This window comes from Crocodylus siamensis, chromosome 13, assembly GCF_052110815.1.
Source record: "Crocodylus siamensis isolate JL-2025a chromosome 13, ASM5211081v1, whole genome shotgun sequence".
Taxonomy (NCBI): Eukaryota; Metazoa; Chordata; order Crocodylia; family Crocodylidae; genus Crocodylus; species Crocodylus siamensis.
This window is the reverse complement of record NC_143407.1, coordinates 12,066,479-12,089,879: the sequence shown is the minus strand read 5'-3', so window position 1 is coordinate 12,089,879 and position 23,401 is coordinate 12,066,479. Positions and strand designations below refer to the sequence as shown.

The window sequence follows — 23,401 nt, the reverse complement described above, 5'->3', positions numbered from 1 at the left end:
AATGGGACTTCCTACCCCCAAATCTCAGTGACTCCCTCTTCCCCTCTTAATCTTCAATGCTGGCTCTTACCCTTAAGCCTCCACACTGACATCCCAAACAACACTGGCACCTCCTTGTACCCTTTAACACCAACACTACAGCCCTTACCTTTGAACTCCAGTGACTCCCCCTTGCACTTTATATCCCTATCCTGTAACCTCCTACACTGACATCCTATTCTATCCCAAGCCAAAACCAATCAGACACAAAAATGAAAAAATAGAAGTAATGGATTGAAGCCAAAATCCCTTCTCTAGGCAGAGCATATTTTCTGAAAATAAAGAAGTGTCAGGGACCCTGTAGAGTCCTTTAAGGACCTGACTATTGCTAATGATTAAATGTGGAAGGTTTCCAGTATGTTGAAGGAGAGCATCCTTCACCCAACAGCTATTTAGTGCGTGGAGGTAGCTCAGTGGTATGAAAGCTTGAGAGAAAGTGGTTCAGGAAGGACAGAACATCCCACTGCTGGACACTACAAGGTTAGAAAAGTTGCTGGAGTCCTAAAAATCACAGGTTCTAGGATTTAAGTCAGGCTCATGTAGTTACAGCATCTCGCTTTTCTTCCCTTTCCTAAGACAGTGCTCCACTCAGATCCATACAGTCACCTGCTATCCCACACTCTTTCCTGTGCTCCCCCATCTCATTGTATGTAAAATGCACACCATTTGTATTTCTCCCAGGATCTCAGTGTTATCACCTCTGTTAGGGCTTACATAAGACACTCAGGAAAAAGGGTCTGAATCAACTTTTAAAGTGCATTACTTAAACTGCATTACGTCCTCACACAGGGAACCTAAACATGTGCCAGATGTCTGCTCTGGTATGACTAATCGAGTCTGCTGGAGCATGCTAATTAACATGCTCCAACAGCCTCCACATCACATCTATTCAGCATTCCCCAGCTTCAAAATAGTGGCGGGGCACTTTAACTAAAGCTCGTCCAACAGGCTCTAGTTCAAGTGCCCCCGCCACCATTCTGAAGCATGGAAAACTGAATACATGCGATGCTGTGAGTGCTTTCATTAGAGCCGCTCTAATTAAAAAAAACCCTCTCCCCCTCCACCCAGAGTACATGCATAGATGCCCATAGACACTGCCATTCAGTATCAGAGTGGATTTAATTTGATTTAGTTTACTTGACTAATTATTTATCTATTAGAAGTCACACTTGTAGTTCATTCATATTAAGTTCTCTGAGTGTTCCTGTGCAGACAAGCCTTTATTCCTATTAAAGTAGAAACCAAGGCTGGCAACCAGAATCAGGGCTGCATTGTACTGGGTGCTGGATAGAGCTGCTGCCCCTGAGAGCTCACAGTCTGCATGCAGAAGTGAGAGGTGGAGGGGCAAAAACTAGGGTGCACCCTTATATCAGTTGGCTATTGGACCTGCACCAATAAAGAGAGAAACAACGTTATCAGCTATTGGCTTTTTTTTGATCATTGTGGCTAATAATTAAGGCCATGTGCCCAGAGCACTCCAGTGAGTGAAGTCCAGTCCCTAGATCCCACTGCTGATCTGAGCCCAAGGCAAACTACAGTGAGCAGGTCCCAGTGAGCAGCGGGAGGGGGCACCTGGGAGCAGTTACAGGGCACCGCACTCAGCAACAAAGGGACCATTGCTGCCTCCAGCTGCTGCTGCAGCTGCCATGGCCAGGGTCTGAGTGCTGGGACTGCTGTGGAGATGCTGGGCTGTGTGCAGGAAAGGTAATGTGCCATGCAAGGGGCATCCCACACCACTGGGTGCCTTTGCAAAAGGAGCTTCTTCCCCGCAGCTGTAGGAGCTGTGCTGCACAGGGCCACTGGTGTTGAGGCAGCAGCATGCTCTGGGGCTCTAAATGTGTCCAGTACTGCTGTTCGCTCAAATGTCTGCCCTGCTTGCCCAGGATGGCAGCATGGGGAGAGGGTAGGAGCCATGGGCGAAGGTGTGACGTGCACGAGAATAAGGCAATCACTGCCACCCTCATCGAGGGCCAGAGTATGTAGATACATGTGTGTTATAAATGAAAAACAAACCCAAAAAAAGGTTTATTCATATTAATAGTTTAAAATGCCTTGCACTATTACTAAATATCGGTTATTAAATCAGCATCGGCCGATATAATTAGTTGGTTAATCATTGGCTATCGATATTGGCCAAGAAAATCTTTATCTGTGCACCCCTAGTGAAAACTGGTGCAGAAGGATGGGAAGTGATTTGGCTAAGGTCACCCAGCATGCCAGTGCCAGAGCTGGGAACAGAACTCTAGCTGGCTGATTCCAAGTCCAGTGCTGAACCCACTAGATCCCACTGATTTCTTTTGCTCTAGACAGGCCTAGTTATCCGATTCCCCGTCTACCTAGCTCAGTTCTGCCCCTGATGCCAATCCTGTCTCTATGTATGACTTTATGAACTGAGACTACCCCCTCCTGCCTGCCAGAGTCCTGGACCCAGGCCTGTGCATAGTTGGGGACAGTGAGTATAGGGGCATTTTGGACATCCTTTGAATTGCACGGCTGGGCACATGGACTGGGAAGAGCATTAAAGCTAGGATGCGGGGGAGAAACACAGAAAGCAGAGACAGATGTGGGACAGCTGACAGCCAGCGTCTCCCAATACTGGCATGATTCCTCACCTGGTAACAGAGTAGGACTGAATTCCAGTTAGATGAGGACAGAGCCCCTGTCCCCTTCTGTCATTAAACCACTCTCAAGCAGTGTGGCTCTGGGTATGATGTCACTGCAGTAGGTGCAGACATCCCCAAGCCAGCTTTATCATATCTAAGACTGGCGGTGTAGCTGAGGAAGCGTGGCGCTCAATGCAAGCAACCAAAACTAATCTGAGAAGCCAGGTAAATACTTGGGCAGTGAACCCATGCTGGGCCTCAGATCCAGAGTCACTCTGTATGAGGTTGGGTATGTGAGAGCTGAGAGGTAGGACTCTGTCCTCATCTAACCTGAACCTAGTGCTTCTATGGATGAGGCAGTGGCTGCAGTGTAGACAGACTTTTTGGCTGTCCACAAAGGTCAGACTCGCAGAGCCTTAGGAGTGCTACAGCCTTCAGGTTAAAACAGCTGGCTCCTTTAGGCCTGGCAATATAGGCATGTGCTTTTTAGATTCAGAAATCAAAGGTTCAGTTCCTAGCACCAGTGCTCCACCCAAGGATATCACATTCCCTATAAGAAATAAAAGGAAGGAAAGGCAAAGAAAGGAAAGGAAGAGAAAATGGAAAAGATGTTCAGCCCAGTAAGGTGTTCATAGAAACTCCTGCTTAGCATGGGTTTATAAAACAACTCAAACTGAATAAGACCAGTGTAAGGAAGATGCTACCTTCATCAGGAGATGTGGGAGAGAAGGCCAAATACCGGGCTGTGCACCCATGGAAAGCAGCAGCACAGACCACAACATTTTAGTACAAGGAATGAAGAGCACCACAACCAAGCAAAAACGCCACGATTAGCTGGAATCTGGCCAGGATACGCGGTATAAAGACAATGCTCTCAGAATGAGTGCCAAAGGATTTATACTCAGCATAAATCTCTATGACCTCAGTTCCTGAACTCGGCTGAGAGGTGCACAGGGGCCACTGTAACGCTAGCTCAGCTCAGAGGGAACGGTGCTGCCTATGGGACCACACTGACCACCTGGTTTTTTAACTCTCTACCTTAGGAAGCCAAACTGTTTCTTTCCTTTACACAGGTATGTTCCCAGTCTTATCCTCAAGATCCAAATACAGACTGGATGGCAGGACCCCCGAAGTAGAGATAGGGGTGAGAGGGGTGGTATCATATATGACCTATACCTTGATACATTGCTAGACTCCAAAGATGGCTTCTTGGGCTTCTCATAGGGCTTATCAAGGCTGGTCTCTTTCCACGGGCTGTTCTGGATAGGCGTGCGTTCCAGCCCTGCTATTTCACAGCACGCGGGCTGTGGCCCCTTGTGTTTCTTGGGATGGGCCAAACAGGAGGGCAGAGCCAGGGTGCTGTTGGGGGTGCCTGGTTCAACTGGCACCAGGAGTTCTGGGACAGCCTGATGATTTGGAGCGTGGCAGTACTCTGAAAGGGAATGATATGTTATGCCATCATAGGCCAAGACAGTGAAAACTGCACAGTAAAACATGTCCCCTCCTTGCAGGTCTGAGCTCCAGTCCTGTTATGGCCCAGAAGGTCACTCCTGTAGTTGCATGGTTCTGCTCAAATCAAATAGCACTCAGATCAGGGCTTCCAGTGGGCATGAAGCAGACAACTCAGATTTAGGCCACACACCACCCATGCAGCATCTCAGGAGCACGCCACGCTTTGCTCTACCCATTCAGCCCCCACTGATTTAGTGGCTCTCACTGGCTACAGCATCAAGTCAATACCTTACCTTCTTCCTGCAGGTTGGTGTCCAACAAGGAGCGATCATCTGATATGCTCAGCTCTAGATAGAAAAAATAGGGGAAGCAACACAGATGAGAGAAGGAGAAAAGACTGTGCTGGAGAAGAGATCTGGATAAGGACTCTGAGTTTAGGAGTGTAGAACCCCCTGAGCATCAAAACTACATGCATGCATGCATTGGTGACATGTAGCAGGTGCATGTGCACCCCCTGAGATCAGCTGCGCACCTCCTGGAAGTGCCAGCGGCAAAACCAGAAGTGCACTTCTGGTTTTGCTGCTGGCTCGGCGATCAGCCACTGGGGGAACCCCCCCATTGGTGATCTGGTGCCCCCCCCAGACTTGGGAGGCACCAGTCACCCATGCTGCATGTACTCCTAAGCCCCTCAGGTGTATTTGAAACATTTCTCCCAAAGTTTCTCATGTGCTAGAAAGGAAGTGGCTGCATGTCCCCAAGAGGAACAGGCGAGACACAGTGAGAAAATTTATGAAGAAGGGGTATCTCTTATACACTTTCAACTTCAGCTGCCCACAGCTTACATTCTTCATGATGGGGGAAGCTCAGCCCCACCTCCAAGCATTTACTCAGAATGCCCCCCGGAAAATGCCAGACCAGAGAGCCTAGACAAAACTGTCTTCTCCCTAGCAGCGCTTTCTCTCTTATTCATTCCCTGCAGGCACTCTGGCTGACCTATCTAAGGGGACATGATGGTAAGAGGGTCATGGCATCTAGAATTCCCCTTCTGTCCTTTGAGATGCGTCTGTGCATTTGCAGCTGCCTCTGATCTGCCCAGCTGTCTGGTAGAGAGGACACTGCAAAACTGTGAACAAGATGAGTAGATACAAAAATTCCTTTTCATCTGCATCACAGACCAAATTCCAGTGTAAACTCCATCCTTCCAACCCATCCCAGACTCTTTGGTTTCATTTGGAGACTATTCTTTGTTGCTGGTTATTCATTGTCGCATTCTGTCCCTTACCCGAGAGGAGGCTGCATTTCGGACATGCTTCAAAATATCTGTATATACCTCTCAGCCACAGAAATCTCCACATAGCTAGCTGCCTCCCAGGGCTGTTGTGAAGTTTTAACCAATTAATGCAGGAGTTTTCAACCTTTTTTATGGAGTGTACCCCCCTTCTGGTGGCAGCAGCCGGATGCAGAGCAGGGGTGGGGCTTGCACGTGGTGGTGCGGGGTGGTGAATGATGGCGGCCGTTGCCGCATGCAAGCTCCCCACTCCCCACTCCCCATGTCCAGCCAGCTGGGCGGTGCTTGTGTGGCATGCAGACGGGAGCCACTGCCCTTGCCTCCTGGGAGGCGGTGGCACAGGGTGGAGGGTGGTGGTGCTCCATCCCTGCCTGCCCACATGTACCCCCTAGCACCTTTCCAAGTACCCCCAGGGATACATGTATCCCCGGTTGAGAACCCCTGGATTAATGTATGCAAAGAGGTTTGAGGCCCAGTAAAAATATAAAATATTATTAATTAATTAATTAAGCACACTGCTGTCTTTGGCCTTGACCACAGCCCTTCACTGGGGTAACACAAGGGAAATTTTGATGGAGACAGACAGGCTATGGCAGTCCTAGAGGAGAAACCATAAGTTTTGGAGAAAAGAAACTCTAGGCGGTAACGTGAAGCTGGAGGAGAGCGTGTTCGCCCTCAAGAAAAAGTGGGACGGGTAACAGAATTAACAAGATAAAACCAGAATTCCCAGCTAAGGACACTGTAGGGAGCATCTTCATTAGTTATAGGGAAAGCTTGATGGCCCATTTCCCCACTCACTCACCCCAAGGCCTTTGCCTTTTAGCTAGAATAGTTTAATTCTAGAATATGCTGCCACAAACTGAGGGAAAGCCTTATAGCTGGTAGCTATTTTGTGACCAGCTAACATAAAGGTAGTAAGATCGAATGCTCAGGACATCTTAACTTCAGGAGCCCTGGAGGGATCCCCACATTGCAGGGACCAGATAATCTGTGCTTCCCTTCCTCGTATCTACTGCTAAGCCCTTCTAAACCTGGTATGTGTGACTGTCCGTGGGCAGTGTGACCAAGCCAGGGGCAAGATGTGTAAGGCAACATGGAAGTCCATGTAAGGGGGAGCTGTAGATTGACCTTGGGAGGGCTCATCCATTGGTCAGCCCCTGCAAGCCTAAGTGCATTCCCTGCACAGCTTAGTGCATGCTGTTATGGAGTTACAGGTGTCATTTCTTGCCCACTGGGGCAGGCTGCAGCTATGGGACACATTCTGCTTACCTGGGGGTAAGGGCTCTGCTTGACCTGGGGGTGGGCAGGACAAACCCTACGGCAGGTGGAGGCACTCAGTGCCAGCTCCCAGGACAGCCTGGTCAGTGGCACGGCTCGACATAGGGCCAAGCTGCTCTTTGGGTGCTAGGCAAGTCAGACAGGAGCTGATCTCTGGCCAACCATATGGAGCTGCCCAAATGGCTTACATGTCCACTCTCTAAAGCTGAGAAGGTTTTCACTGAGCAGTATGCTGAGAGCTGCAGATGCACATGGCTCACCCTCAGTGGTTGTGGTGCTGGCCTTGGGCATGGGCTTCTGTCCGGCCATTAGACGGCATTCATTGAGGGCATTCTCCAGCTCTTTCATCTTCCTCTCCTCCTTCAGCACAGCGCTCTTCCTCCGCTTCTTGATTTGCTTGCTAATGTTCTCCTCCCTGAAGAGGTGATGAGCAGCCTGCACGATCTGCATCTGCAGAGACAGGTCTCTCTCTAGCCTGCTCAGAGGGTCCTGTGCAGAGTGAAGGGAGATACAATCCATGGAACAGAGCCTGCAAGTTTACCCTCCACCCCAAAATGCTCAAGGCCAAGAGAAAACAACTCATTTTTACAGTGTCCAGTCAATTGGGATAGAACAGGAACCAGCTAGGTTTCAATACCCCTGAATTCTAGTGTCCTGGTGGGATAGCCAGCTGAGCGCTTCTAAAACCAGCTTGCTGCACCTCACTTCTACCCATTTATAACCCTGCACCTCACTTCTACCCCATTTATAACACTGCCACCCAGCTGGGCTTTCTACGATTTCAAAGGCTGTGAAGATGATCCACTTGCCTTCCATGCCCCAGCAATTCAAAAGAGGAGAGGTCATTTCTGGTGATCATCTGTATCCCGGTTAAACAATCCAGAGTGAAGAGGCAAGAACATCTGGTAATTACAAATCTATTTCCTTTTGTGCACCTCAGCGTGAGTTTTCTGTCTACAGAAGTGGTGTTTTTTGGCAGTTAAGCACACCCTGGACTGTGGACACATGAGCATGTGCAGAAGACAACATCCTGGCCAGACATAGACATGCCACTTACATGCATACCTCCAGGAAAGACAAGACGGCCTCCTATCTTTTAGCATGAATATACGAGTGGTTTGGGCACTTGCCCAGGAAGCTGGGGACCGTGACTCCCTCCACATCTTCCCCTCCCTTATCCAGAGATTTTTTAACCATCTTTCAGTTTTGCAGCACAGTGCTCTAACACCTCTCAGAGATCCACTCAAACACAGGACTGATGTTAGGACTTCAACTTGTGTCATGCCTAGATATTTTCCCATACTCTATTTGGGAATTTCTATTTTTCTCTATTTACAGCTAGTGCTAAACTATGTTCAGGGTTATCATGTGTATGTTTGTATGAACTATGCTATTCGATGTGACTCTATTTTCTATATTTAAGATATGACGTGAATCGTTCAATGAAGTGGTTGCTACAGCAAACATCAGGAATATCTCCAGACCAGACAATAGAGGAACCCTGGCTTGCAGAAGGGAAATGAATCTCTGAGAGTTTACATTTGAGATTGCTATACAACTCAATCAGCCAGAAAGGTGATATAACTTTCAGTGTTAAGTTAGAGTGGGCCCAGAGGCAGGCAATAAAAATGATTAAGGGTTTGGAAAACAAGTCACATGAGGAAAGGTTGAAAGAACTAGATATGTTCATCTTACAGAAAAGGTAATTAGGAAGGGACATAATGGCTGCCTTCAAACATCTAAAGGCCTGTTATGCTTTTGTTTCTTTTTCATGTCCTTGTGACATGGTATTTAGTATAATTTGCAGATTCATTGCAATCTGACAGGGTCACGCCATGAGCACTTCTGCTATGGTGTCAACCTTGCAACCTTTCTAGGCTATACAACTGTGTGCCTTAGCGCCTGGGTGACTCCAGCCCCCAGGACTGCTTTATGGAGGAGGGAAAACACCTTTTCTCCCGCAGAGAGCAGGCTGTGGACCAAATAGCGAGAGGCTGCAGCAAAATATGTTTCAACTGGATAGCAGGACAAACTTCTTCATGGTTAGAATAGTGAGGCAGTGGCATAGACTGCCTAGGGAAGCTGTGGGACTCTCCATCATTGGAGGTTTTCAAGAACAGTTTAAACACGCATTGGTCAGGGATGATCTTGAAGTAGCGATGCCTGGAGTGATCTCTAAGGAGCAACAGCTGGCAGCCCAGGAGCTTCTCTGCCCCCAGATTGCTGGGCAATCACAAGAGCTCTGCAGCCTAGAGCAGGGAGTAGGGGAAAAGACCACACTCAGCAGCAGGAGAATGAAGCAGAGCTCCATAATCTGGTTTAGTTACAGAAGAAAATCAAAGGAGTTGGCATAAGAAGGACAGGACAACTGTTGCTTGGGCAGAGGAAAAGGATTGCTTTCTAGTAAGAAAAAAAGCAGAGCAAGGTAAACTTTCTGTTCATTTCTGGCATTCTGTTTTCCCAACTTCCAGTTAAACTTGTTTGTATGATTTATGTCGCTTGTGCCATAAATCTTTTTTGCTGTTTTACACACCTTACTAATTGTCTACAGTAGGTGTGGTTTCAGAGCAATTACAGCTACAGGCATTTCACTCCTACAGGAGTGAGGACCTACCATATTTTTCAAACTAAAGGGCATATGCCCCCAAAGCTGGCAAACTTCCTCTGCTGGAGCTGCAAGATCTGGTCTGGGGCAGATAAAGTGGAGGTTTGCTGGGATAAGGAGTTATCTGAAGGGTGAAACCTACTCTGTCTTCACTCAACAAGCAGAAGAACAGTGGACCAAGGCCTGAGGCTGAGGGGCATCCCAACATCCCAACACCATTGCAATAACGGCTTGTTACACCACCACACCAGAAGTTAGGCATTGTCCAGGACCTTTTGCTGTGCCCTTTCTGAAGCTGGCTCCCTGGACACCTAAGAGAGGGTGATATGTGGTTGCTGGATCAGGCGAGCAAGCTAGAAGGGATGTGGCTCAGTAAGGTGCCTGGTCCCCTAGATGGGGGAAATCCTGGGATCTAGGTTAGACCCTTGTTCCCAATGGGGAAGCTACATTTTCATGACCTGAGTGTACATGCCCATATTTGGGCCCCACACATGGTCAGTCTACATGTGTATGCTTATATGTCCACAGTGTAGGGGGAACTGAATTGCGACAAGTGTGTAAGAACCAAAAATACTACTCCCATGCATGGAAACTACTATTCAGGCACACAGAGGGAAAGAGGAATCCCCCAAACTGGAAGACCCAGATGAAGTCTTGGAGCACGGGTCTGAATTAAGTACCAATGTAATAGGGGAAAAAATAGTTCCTTCCCTCTGCAAGGCTGACTGAAGATCGCCATGATGCATCAGAGGAGCCTCTCTTGCCCCTATCATGGTGGTGCTTCCTGGGAGGAAGAGCAGTGCCCCGATCTCTGTTGTACAAAAAGGGAGATCAAACCTAGAGAGGCAAAGGGCAAGCTCCTCAAACAGGATTTGCCACCTAACTCCCAATGATTTGGATGCTCCTATACATCCTCCCTTCCAAAAGGGAGTTGTTAATGTCAGGGCAGCAGGCAGCCTAATTAACCCCCAGCTAGCCTGGATTACCTGAATGAGTGTGCCTGCCTGCTTATAAGCATCTGCCCTTTCAGTACTCGGTAGACTACTCAACAGGAGAGATGCTTCTTTGCTTGGCTCCTGGCCTGGTTTGAACCCATGTTCCAGGTTCTTGTCCACTGGTTCCAAGTTCCTAATCCCTAACTCCAGCCTGCGTCCCTGCTTCCTGACTACTGGCTCCTGACCCCCTGGCTTGTGGCTGCAGTCCAGACCCCTGCTTTTACCTCTTGACCGTGCCTGGTCCAGGCTCCCTGGCTTGCAAAACTTAGTATCAAGCTCCAAGTGACCACCCACATCCTAGTCATCCCTTGACAACCAGGTCCTCAAGTCAGTTAGGCTCAGATTCTCTGCGGTATTTTTCAGGGTCACCCAGGAAGTCTGTGGCAGAGGAGGGATTGGACTCAGGACCTCTCAGCATAGTCTGGTGCTCTAACACTAGACCATCCTTCTTCTCTAATGGTTTGCGGTGGCTTTCACATCTAGGAATTATCTGTGAGCTACTGGAGCCAGATTCCAAACTGTCCTTGACATTGCAAACAAGGGTCCAGGAATAGGGGCACACTGGACAGCTCAGCATACGTGCATGCCACATGCTATCAATGGAAGCATCAGCATTATTGGCCTTTGAGATGGACCCACAGAATATAGACCCTGACTACTCACAGTGATTGTGGCTTTGCATGGCAGCTGCACAGGAGAGGATGATTTGTTTCCTAGCCCTGCTCTCTCATCTCCTGAGCCTGGCAGAGGTAGAGGTGCTACATATGCAGCATAATCTGGCCTGGGAAGCAGGCAGCTTCAGAACCTGAGTCAGGCTCTGGAGAGAGTTTGGTCTAGGCCCCTAGTGCTGACCAGATGATGGCTCCAATATGGGGTTTCCCAGGTAGAGGGATTGTGAAGGAAATACCCTCCCTGCCCACAACAGAAAGTGAAGGGGCTTCTACTAAGGTACCACACAGATAAAGATTGGGTATGCTGGCAGCGCAGGGATCAAGCAAGGTCTCAGATCAGCAGCAAATACAATCCTCACCTATGCCTCAACCCTGCACTACTCACAGAGAGAATAAGCAGTACCATCCTCAGCACCATGCCTTAAGCTGCTTCCTACTGGGGTCAGACATGCCATCTCAGCTGGGTTGGTTGGGTAAATGAGCTTCAGGAGATAGAAAGAAGTGGAGAACATTGCATGTTAATGAGCCCTTCTATAAACCAAGCATTAAGGGATGCATCTACATGTGTGCTTAATGGCTCAGTAGATTAATTTGCTGCAGTGTAAATTGTCACATTCTACATGTGCGGTGCTACAGGAGTGCAGCAAACTACGTTTCACCACCATAAGACGGTAGTGTCGGGGACAAGTACTATCTTATCACAGCAAAAATATCTTAACCGAAGCACAAGTGTAAATGCTGACCTGGGCCTAACTTGCACCTGGTCAGCTCAGGCAACAGGGGGCCAGGGCCTAGCCACAAAGCTCTACTCTTTGGGCACTCTCATGCCTCAGTCATCCCTATCTGTCACCTGACACCACAACCTGGAGATGGGAATGACCCCCCGAGCCTGCTGCCAGCCTGGGGCTGCTCCACCCTAGCTCAAACTGGTGTGGTCCTGGGCACATGTATAGACACTGTGCCCGGGAGCCATTAACTCCAACACGAACTGTGCCAGCATTTATTTTTGTATGCTAATTGCATGGCAGATGCACCCAAGAAGACCCTTTAGCAGGGCTATTCTTCTCTCCTTTTACCTGGAGCTAGCTCTCAGTGCTGGGCTTGCTTCCTTCACAAATGGCTACGGAGAGATGGACAGAGTTGGGTGGGACAGACTAAGGCAATGCTCCTCCACAACCTTTTATCTCCCACCGCCAAGAAACCCGATGTCCAGGACAGCTCCTACAGCTTCTCTGAACCTAGCCAAAGCTAAAGCCATAAATCTCTTTTCTTTGCGCTGATGGGGTAGGCAACCCTGGACATCCCTGTTCTCCCTTCATACAACAGGTACAAGATGGACAACACCAGGGGAATTTGTTTCCATCTTTGTGGTGCTTCACCCTGGCCTGGAATGGTCTCTTCCCTATGGATCCAGTGCCTCTGTAGCCTTTATGCTAAAGAAACCAACAATGGCACAAGTGGCGGTTCTTGTGCTGTGAACCTGCCAGCTCTGGACTGGTGCCCACCAACTAGGGTCAGTAATAGGACTGGTGACTGTCATATGAATTTTAAAAACCTCCACACTTATTTTAGGCAGCCTGCCCTGCAGTGTTGGTCTACCTGCGCCCCCCCTGCACCAAACACCAACTGAGAGAGAGGATCTCTTTGTAGTACAAGCCAGGCCCTTACTGCTCCTTGTGAGACAATGGTCTTCTCATCCAGTCTGAAGGCAGTGCCAATCCTCTGACGCACCTTTGGGGGCTTTTCTCCTGGTTTCAGAGGGTACTCCTGTGGCAGCATCCCAGTTAGCTCCTGTGTGGGGAAAGGGCAGTGAGGGTGGCACAGGCATCTTCTAGTGAATGTAGGAGTTACATCATGGGTATCACTTTCCTTGGGATGAATGGAGAAGCTTCTCAACAAGAAGGTGATTCCAGCCAGTGGTGACATAGCACTGGCAGTCGGTCCCTCATGCACGACCTGCTGAGCACTTGCCACCCTGTCTGGGATATTCCACCCCTTGTTTAACCCTACAGTGCTCCTGCTGGACCTGACTCCAGCCACTGGGGCTCCCGAGGAGAGGCTGCAGTCAGTGGGCAGGGGGAACATGTGACTTGGGTCTGGCTAGAAATGCCCATCCCCAACCTTGCATCTCCCATGGCCAGGCAGTGTGATTTTCAGCAGAGCTCCTAGTTTCTCTACACCTAGCCATAGCCAAGTCATCTCCAAGAAGCCCATGTGATTGCACCAGTGATGAGGGTCCCTTACCGCCTCACGCAGGCAGAGCTTTCTCAGCTCCTGCAGGCAGGCTTCCAGGTGTGCCTCCAGTGCCTTCTGCTGCTTGTGCACTGCCTTGGTCAGGTCCTTCAGGGGTGACACGGGGCTTACCTGGCCTGTTGGGGACAAAATGAGCACTGATTGAACAGCCAGAGGAAGCTGGTGATAATGGGGATAAACCAGGGGTGGGCAAAATATGGCCCATGGGCTGGATTTGGCCCACCAGCTGATTGTATCTGGCTTGTGGGTGGGTGCCCACCAATCAATTGTATCCAGCCCAGGGCAGTCCACACTACACTCCCGCTTGTGCCCCCTGATGGCTTTGGCCACTGTTTACAGCTTCCCGGTGTGGCTGCTCCCAGCGCGGCTGCAACCGCCTGGGTCCTGCCAGGCTTCCCTCGCCTCCAGTGGCTCATCCTCCTCCTGCCCCTACTACGCCACTCCAGGCAGCAAGTAGCACTGGGAAGCGGTGGCAGTGGCTGTTGGGATGTGCGCTGGGGCAGGAGCTGGGAATGTGTGCTGGGGCAGGATATGCATGGCTGCAGCTTCCCCTCCTCCCCCTCTGCCCCCAGCTGGCTGGGTGTGTGATGCCTTGCACATGTCCCCATGGCCACCACCATCACTTTCCAGCACTACCTGCTGCCCAGAGCAGTGCAGCAGGGGCAGGAGGAGGAGGAGGAGCCGCTGGAGGCAGGGATAGCTGAGCAATACCCAGGCAGCTGCAGCTGCACTGGGAGCAGCCCCTCTGGGAAGCTGTGTGCTGCCTGGGGCCAAGGCTGGGGCTGGGTGTTCAACATGGGCTGTCCTGCATGGAAGCAGGCAGAGCTTGGCCCCATGAAGAGTGCCACAGGGGCAACCATGAGATGGACGGATGGGGTTGGGACAGGGGACAGCAGTTGCAGGGCATGACCTGAGAGAGCTCTGATGCATGCCCCCCTGCCCTGCTGCCCCTCCCCCCAGATGGCTCCTGGGGCATAGCACATGGGAAGCCCCCCCCCCATACAAATGCACACCACTGCACACACATATGCACCACCCCACGCCCCTATACTCCCCACCCTCCACACCCCTCTCCACATCCCCACAACACACAAGAGTAAGACTTTATTTTGAGCTATTATGCAATCACCCCTATATATACTACTCAAAGAAACATACATTGGGACAAATCTTTTTTGAAACAGAATTAAAATATGTTATAGTAGATGTCTGATTTTTAGTATATGATCTGTTTTCTATCTATAATTTGTTAAAATGATATCTTTTAAAAGACTTTTTGTGTGTGGCTCTTGACAGCTCACCAAAACTCGTTAAGTGGCCCTTCAGAAGAAATAACTGCCCACTCCTGAGCTAGGCCCTAAGTACAGGTGACAGTTTGGGGCTTTTAGGACTCAGGGCCCCATGTCCCATGCAGTCTCTGAAGTCCTGAACCTGTAGGAGAAGGAGCAGCTTATTCCTGCCCTAACCTGGCACCTCCCTTCATGCAGCTGATCCAGGGCTACAGGATGAGGCACAGAGTAATGCAGCAGACAGAAGAATGGAAGTTTCCACTGCACTGGGAAGGAGCAAAGCAATGCTGGCACCAAAAGTGACTCTGCAGCCTGGGACAAGTTACTTCCCTGCTCTGTGCCTCAGTTTCCCCATCAAACAGTAATACAGATGACTTGCAGAAAAGGCCACTGCAAGGTTTTAACTGAGTAGTTTAAATCAACTTTGATAAGCATTTTGAACGTGTCAGGTACTATTATGCAGTGCAGTTCCTGGATACCTTCTGCCCAGACTAATTGTTGTGAAGATGCTCAAGTCACCACAGGGTGCTCTGTGCTGCTGCCCCAACCCTAATAAACATTAACATTTAGCACCCTGGCACAATCTAGGTTACCCAAGGGTGCTATAACCTATTGTCTCTGTTACAATAACACCTAAGGACCATGAACCAGAAGTCAGGACCACATTGACCAGGCACAAAGACAGGTCCCAGCCTCACAGAGCTCTCAAATGAAGGTATAGGTTCAGGGTCCAATCTAGGGAAATGTCCACTACCCTCAAGTTTCATTTCCTGATAATTACCAGATCCTTTTGTAGGATCAGACTCTTTAAGCACATCATCTCACTCGTTACAGATGTGCATTTATGAAGGAAGCCTGGAATTTTCCCCCTTTTTCCATGGAAGAGGCACTTCATGCAACATCCAGCGTTGCTGGGGGGTAACAATCAATTGTCTTGAAAAGTTCTGCTTTGCTTTCTGGCGCATCAAAGGAAACATTTTGTTTTCAGTCAGACTGACGCAAATCAAAACATCCGGGTTGTAAAATCAAATGGAAATGTTTCATTTCAAGTCAGTTCAACCCTAATCTGTGGCTGCCTGAGCTACTGCAATGCCTGATGGGTACCTATAATTTGGTAAGCCTCTCCTGGGTGGGCCTCCCTTACCAGCCCCAGACATCTCCCATGGTTTACTAGAGGCTGCTCCCCTGCTGAACAAACATAAGACCTCAAGGATTTGTGTTTCCATCTCCATTTAGAGGAAAAGCTCATTTAAAAGCATTGGCATGTCTCTAGGGATAGAAATTCCAGTTGTCAGCCAGCTCGAATATTTCCCACAATGCCTTAGGGAACAGACCTGCAGCACGGGTGTCACAAGTATGGCTAGATGTACACCTTGCTGGGGTCATTTGACCCCAGTAATCTTTCCTGCCATGGCAGGGGGTCGGACTCGATGATCTGCTCAGGTCCCTTCCAACCCTAGAGACTATGAAGTAGCACAGGCAGCCTCTGTGCATGGCACAGGCAGATTGTGGAGGGGACAAGCAGCACAGCGGTAGAGAAGACTGGGAGCAGAAAGCAGAGCAGTAAATCTGGCAGGGCGAGGGGAGGGGAGTGGCACATGGGGGGGTGGGGGGGTACAGGGCAAATTTGTCATACGCCTGCCAAAAGGGCTGAGCCCCACAGCTCTAGGTACTGGTTCCCTGATCAGCGTGTGAACTGAGTGCTGCTCCTTCTCCACGGCACCCAGGTGAGCAGCATAAGGTGAAGGTGCTGGCATGGTCCATCTCCAGAGCCTCCAACCAGAGGTCACTGCACGCTCCCTAGCTGGAGTATGCAATGATTATGTTGGCTGTAACCAGCCCCAGGTCATCCCAGATAATGTGGGGAGCCTGAATTGTTGCGAGTGAAAACATTGCTGAGTTTAACAGACTACTAGACAAATGAACCGCTAGGGTAAGAAAAGGGTTTTCAGATGGGATGCAAGGAGTGCTGTGACTCCCTGGGCAAGAGAGACTGACATCTCATCTTTCATTGCACTAGTATTTTCCTTTGAGGCCAGCTTCTCAATAGGACAGAGCTCTGATTGAGCAGCCGGGGGGAGCTGGAGATAATGGGGCTAGAGCGTGGAAAGGTGCAGAAAAGTTCCTCACCCCATATGGTTGTGTTCCTAGAGCTGTAAATTTTATTCTTGGGCAATGTGCCCAAATCACTGATAACTTCTGAGGTTTCTAGTTAAAATATCAATCCTGGTGGAGAAGAGAGGTGATATTCTGGCTTTTGGTCTTCCTTCTGCAACCACACAAGCTTTTCTAAGTCAGCTACACGATGTTCCCATGCAATGTTTTAGGTTGGCTTGCAATGACTGGGCAAGTATGAGTATGTCTGCCTTGTAGCTACTGCGTGACTACAGGATACACAGTCTAACCACAGCCGCAACAGCAACAAAGCTGTACAAAACCACCTGCGAAACTGTACAAATAGTCGTATGACAGCAGTCAACACTGAGCTCCAAGCTGCTGTGATGACTGTTGGGACCTGAGCTAGTTAGCTCAGAAATGTCTACAGTATCCTGCACAGCATGTGGGTGATGTACTGGCACTTTGGTGCCCCCAAATCCCCCTGGAAAAGCAGCGCCTTGCTCAGCGAAATCAAGCCACAGTTGGTAGCTAGAAAGGGAACTCCCAAAGACTTCCCCAAAGACATACACTAGCCTCTACCTGTGCACCTTCCTCCCAGAGCTCCCAGAAGATGGACTGCACTTCCAGACAGAGCACAACACAACTGCATCCTCCTGCAGGGCACTGGAATTCCCACCATGAGTCACTTACCTGACTGTAGTATGATCCCACTGTCTGTGTCACTGATTTCATCTTTGCCTTCCATGGTCAAGGTCAGGAGAACAGGAAGTAACGTGGACAGATAGGGCACTGAGCCAAGACCTGTGGAGGCTTCTGTTGTATGGTCAACCGTGAGCTCCACCTGCTTAAACAAAGATGAAAGAAAGACTCACAAGTGCTTCGCACACATGTATATGCATATAAATCTACTGTGAATGCAGACATACACTTGTTTGTATAACTCTACTGTGAATACACACACTCATTTGTGTAGATCAGGCATGTCAAACTCACCTGCGCTCCCAGGCTGGATCTGCTTGCAGACTGGACCTGGACTGCAAGGAACCTCCTTGGCTGAACCCAGACCTAACAGTGACAGCATAGGCAGCGATGGCTATATTACCCCCCCACCGCTGCCGACGTTCACCTCCCAGCTCACCTCATCTCTGAATTCCCAGCCCCTCTGGGAACCCTGTGGGCTGGGTGATATGGCACCATGGGCCAGACAGAGCCTGTGCCTGGACCATACATTTGACACCCCTGGTTCAGATCTCTAGGAAGCACATACAGATTTCCAAACACGCTTGTGTCAAAGATATGCGACAGGCTTGACATCTATTGTGAGTGCACGTGCTTGCTTGTGTAGATCTATTGTATTCCTACTGATGGTTTAAGTCCAATGTGACTGTTTACTCTCTCAGAAACACACCCATTCATGTAAATACACTGCAGGCTCACACATGCCTACACACACACACGTAAGGCCTTCATTCAGCTGAAATGTTTACACCCTTAACTTATCACTAAGAACACATATTTATTGGAGCCAAAGTCCATTCCTAGCACGGGCAACTCATGCCGTCTTTGTCAGTGGGGGCATGTGCCCCTCCTGCGACCAGTCCTGCCAATGGGGAGACGGTCCCCCAGCAGCCGACCTCGCTGCCTTGACCCCTGCGGGCAATTGCTGCAAGTGATGAGCTTGAGAGGAAAGCTGCATCCTTGGGAAGAGGGAAAGGGGCAAGATTCAGGTTCCACTCAGGCCTGGCCCTTTTAAAGCCCAAAGTCCCAGTTATGTTAGCTCTGACAAGCAGGTTTCCACAAGGGCTCCCAGTGTTTCACCACACAGATAGCTGGGAGAGTCAATGGTGGTGGCTAAGTCTACTCGGGACACAGGAGGGGAGCATCATTGGGGCTCACGGGCCTATTCTTTCTTACAGCTGTGCCCCCTGCTTCCCTTCCTCCATCTGCAAGCTCCTGGCAGAGTGCTAGACCTGCTCGCTCTCCTCTCCCCTGCCTTGCAGTTCTCCGTTCCTTCTGGAGCTGCAGACAGACAGCAAGCAAGCTCCACCCTGGGCGGGCAGGGACGGTTTGGCTGAGTGGAGTCTTGCACAGTGAGCAGCAATTCCCCTGCAGGAGCCAAGCTGCGTCCCCAGACAGCAGGGCTGTTCCTGCTGCAGTGCCACCTGTCCCTCCCCTTGCTATTCACCCTGCAGCTGCTCTCCGGGCAATGGCTCTAATCCTGGTGTGGGCTGAGCCTGCGTACCCAGGCTTCTTCCCCTGCCCCCGCATGAGTCAGCCCATTGCACAAGTCACCCAGAGTTCCTGTCTGGAGTTTATCCTGGGAGTGGGGAGAGAAACTCTTATGCATAAAGGGGGAGAATGTGAACATATTTAACTACATTGCTATGGGTCCACTGGTACAAAGTCCTCATGTAGATACACCAACCCAGTGCACAATGAGCCTTGCCTTGGTGTGCATGACCCCAGCTGATTATTAAAGGAGGAAGTATTGCTGTAAAACCCAGTTTCCACCCCCCATCTGACTCAGTCTCAGTTCCCCTAAATTAGATAGAGCTTAAGTGTATCTGCTCGTGATGGACATTGGCCAGTCTGCAGTGCTGAAAACATTCAGGAGACGGGAGGCATCGGAGCAGAAGGATCTAACATATTTACTCTTTGAGCTGATACGGGGAGGAGGAAACCTGCTGAGGACATCTCCCAGCTGACAGCTGTGAGGCTGCATCCTGCAGCTCCAGGGGGTTGGTTCACAGGGTCCCAGACCTCTCAGTTTCAGATCACATGGGAATCACAGCCACTGGGTTTCATTCTGAGTTTTAGGTTCAAAAAGACCTAAGCCAGACAGTGTGCCTCATTCTGAGTGGAAACCACAAGCCACCAGCGTGGCAGCGGGCAAGACTTCCTTGGTTTATTCATTCAGTTCTCACCAGGTGAGCAGTTTCAAAAAGTGAGTTAAGACTAGTTTCAGACCCCATCCTTGACAGCCATTTACACCCACATTGCCCTGTTATTTAAAGCAGTTTTGTCTTCCACAATGACAAGTGAAAGACCTACAGGAACAGCAGGGGAAACTGGCTGGGTAGACTCACTGGGACAGGGACTATTTGGATATCCTGTGTTTGTGCAGCATCGTTTGCTGCAGGATCCTGGTCCAGGACTGGAGATTTCAGCTGCTATCTCAACACAAGCACAACGATTGCAAGCCCTGTGAAGTCTGGCTCATGTCACCCTGACACAGCAGTGCAGACTGAAGGCACTCTGGAGTGAGTGGTGGGTATTCCCTGGCGGCACAGAGCAGGTAAAACCAATCCTCTCAGCAGCATAGGTTGAGGGTGTGGATCAGGAAAAGGTTTATGGCCAAAGTACCAACACTTTCCTTTTCTGAGCCTCAGTTGTGACATAGTGACACTAACCTGCTTTGCAAGGAAGGATCTGAGGACACACTGGCGCAGTGATTCCCAACCAGGGGGCTGCAGTTCCCTGCAATGCCATGAGATTCTTTTAAGGGCGTCTCAAGGCGCTTTGCAGAGTTGGCACTGTTAGGCGTGCAAATATAATTCGGAAGATAACCCCGGAGATTTGAAATAGGAATCCACAACATCAAAAACATTCTGACCTGTTGTGGGCTTTCTGCGTTTTTCCCAACAACAAAATTGCTGTATTATTTTTCCATAATCAAAAAACAAGCAAAAATGAAGACCTGGCATTTTCTGAAGGATGCCTTGAGTCTGAAAAATGTTGGGAAACACTGCATTAAGGAAACCCACTGAAGAACACACATACCTCATATCCCTCCTCAGGTAACCAAGTCAAAATTTCCTCACCATGTGAGAAAGCTCGGTCATACTATGATAGTTATCTGCAGAGCACAAGCTGGAAAGGAGCTCCTGGGTCACATCACTGCAGTCACCATGTTACATACAGTCTGCATCTCGTAAACCGTATCATTTATGATAGCGTTCCCTTTCTAAATGGCTCACTAGAGGCCAACAAACAATTAACAGGGGTTTCATCTTTTGTCCAATAGGTCTGTAAATTGCTTGCAACAACCATCCCTACCAACTATTACTGATGAGCTGGTAACAGTAACATACACTGTTCATGCCTACAACATGCTTCTCTCATGTATTAAGCTTTAATAAACCCTTTGAAATGAAGCTTTAATAGAAGTGTGAGAAATGAAGCATACCTACGTGAAAACTGGGTCTGCGGTTGTCACTGAGGTACCCCGAGACAAAGTTACTCTGGGGGTTTCACCATGGATATTTCCCAAATTAGGTGTAATATCAGGGTGGTTGGTCTCTACTAATAAGTAGCGTGAAGCTGCGTTTGCTTCTGTTGTTCTCTTATCTGTGTCTGTTACAGCATCTGACATAACAGCCCACAACTGTTCACACTTAGAAGAGGAAATGGCTGAGAATTAGCATTTGACTTGGTTTGTGATGGCACCTAGCTGGTCAAACTGTCATACAGGAGAGGCTGCATATCAGATTAACAAATCTGCATGTCTAAAAAGGATGCGAGATTGTACTTTGGTACATGAGCACCTTGGGAGGAGGCAGGAAGTGACTGGCATAATACGAGCCCCTAGAAATGAAGGGGTGACATATGTTCAGGGCCAGACTGGCAAAGGTACTTAAACCTGGCTTTTGTCTTCAGTCTTCCCAGGTACAAGGGCCCTTCTGAGCTCTGCCCGCATCCCCTAGCCAAGGAACCACCCCACAGCGGGGAAACAGACCGTGACAGTGAAGAGGATGCAAAGACGACCCGATCTGAGGACAGCAGCAGCGACAGCAGCAGCAAGTCCTCCAGCGGGAGCTGGGGCAAAGCGACACGGACAATGGATGATCCGAGTCTGCAACCCCGTCATTGGGGCGGGGATGAAGGGACTGTGGTGTCTGGTCTGAGAGACTGGAGGGCTTGTGTGTGGGTGTGCAGGCATGCATATTGTAATGGCTTTGGGTGCCCAGTGGGCCTTTGTACAGGTGCGCGGCTGGGGATTTTGTGATGGGATTATGGTTTTCCCTTTTGGTATGTGACTAGGAGTGTAGCGATATATAAAACTTTATGTATATATAGAGATATATTTTTATAATAACCCCCCCTCAGCCAAGGAGGCTGGGTAACCCAAGTGGAGAGAGGTCCCCGTTGGGCATGGTCAGTACCAGAGGTTGCCTTTAGATTCCTGAAGCTAGCTAGGCACTTCATCTTTGGATTTAAGGGGTTGGGTACGACCAAGTTAATGTTCTGGTATTTGCTTTTGTTGGTTTCTCTTATATCTCTGCCTGTATCTCAACCTATGGTTACTGGTTTCTTATGCTTGTTCCGCTTTTATAATAAATCATTTTATTGTTTGTCTCCTTTTTGGTTGCCTGTAGAAGGAGTGACTTCTGGGGAGGTGATATTCCAGCCTGGCCCTCTCCATGGAGAGAGGGACCTATAATTTATTCTTCCATTACCCAAAAGTGTGCGTTTGTGTGTGTGTGTGTGTGTGTGAGTGTGAGAGAGGGGTGGGGCACAGCAGCTGCAGGATCCATATGCAAGGATGGAGCTGCAGGATCCACATACAAGGGCCGCTCCAGGATCACTGCAGCTGCAGGATCCACGTACAAGGCCAGAGGAATGGCGGTGCAGAGATAGGGAGCTCTTTCAGGTCTTAGGTCTGTTTCTTAAGGCGAGTGGAAGCACAGTGGGGAGAACCTCGAGGCAATGGGTGACTGGTGCCACCTTAGTCGGGGGGATCGTGCCCCGGCAGCGACCAGTCAGCGACTGGGGGACAACTGCACTGACTGGGAAGCAGCTGCGGCGCTCCCAGAAGTGGCCACAGCACTTCATCTGGTGCCCCCACTCCCCAGATGGTGCTCACAGGGGAGGGCACTGGCACTCCCACCTTCCCCCTCTGCCTGTCACCTAAGTGGAAAGCATGGCTCATCAGGGGGTGCACCAGTGCTCTCAGCGGGTGCACGAGCACCCCCTACACATCGCTACTGCTCGGGGCTCCAGTGGTCCCCCCACATATGGGTTTGTGACAATGTTTGTTCACACTTTTTTGTAGTTGGAGAATCAGTCACTTTACTCTGGCTGGATTTGCTTGTTATTTTTCATTTGTTCTCCAAGCCAGGTTTCCTGTAAGCCCTGCTCCTAAACAGTCTTGCTCACACAGGCACCACATGCCATCACAATGCATGTGCATTGCCTTTTGAGATAAGGGAATTGGCTCTGTATGTTTGACCACTGCAAACCATCTCAAGTAGCTGAAATGTCTTCAACAGGCGGACACATACCAGGGGAACATGCAGTGGCTGGAAGGCTCATGGTCACAATACCAGGGAGGAAAGCAAAAGGAGCAAAGCAACCTTTTGCCGGAGTACCAAACTGAAGGCTGGGTGGAAAGGCAGGTCCCCAGAGCATGCAAGAGGCAAGGTGGAACCAAGGTCAGTGAAAGCACTGGGTGAGAAGGGGAAGTTGCCTGTTCTCATGCTAGCAGCAGGGCTGACTGCAGCTTTCCAGATGCCCTGCTCCCCCACGCACCCTCTCAAAAGGAGTCACAGCCAGCCAGACAGTCCGAAGTGACTGAGGCATGAATAATAAAAAGGAAGGTAAAGTCAGGCTCTCATGGAAGTACTAAGCAGACTGACAAGTCAGCAAGAGAGAATTTAGGGGCTCAAGCATGACCTCCCCTGCCAGACTGCAGCATTTGAGAGTTAACCTCCTGGAGGAGTGGCCTCACACTTCAAAAAAGATGTGGATAGACAGACTGGCAGGAGTCTAGCAGAGAGCAACAAAAATGATTACAGGCCTGGGAAGCAAGAC

The 23,401-nt window shown here is 49.6% G+C and overlaps 1 protein-coding gene across 5 annotated transcripts in view; it reads right to left on the bottom strand.

Moving 5' to 3' along the window:
* INAVA (innate immunity activator) overlaps nt 1-23,401 on the bottom strand; it is a 45,411-nt gene that overhangs the window by 7,760 nt on the left and 14,250 nt on the right. For 2 of the 5 annotated variants that reach the window (XM_090026188.1, XM_090026185.1), the window contains 6 exons: nt 17,282-17,435; nt 13,176-13,300; nt 12,600-12,722; nt 6,921-7,149; nt 4,388-4,441; nt 3,819-4,074 (listed from right to left, as the gene is read on the bottom strand). In XM_090026188.1, the coding sequence (XP_089882314.1) occupies nt 3,819-4,074; nt 4,388-4,441; nt 6,921-7,149; nt 12,600-12,722; nt 13,176-13,300; nt 17,282-17,336 (842 nt within the window). In that variant the 5' untranslated portion in view covers nt 17,337-17,435. The remainder of the gene's footprint in view (nt 1-3,818; nt 4,075-4,387; nt 4,442-6,920; nt 7,150-12,599; nt 12,723-13,175; nt 13,301-17,281; nt 17,436-23,401) is intronic. The other 3 variants (XM_090026187.1, XM_090026186.1, XM_090026189.1) reach the window with 2 other exon arrangements.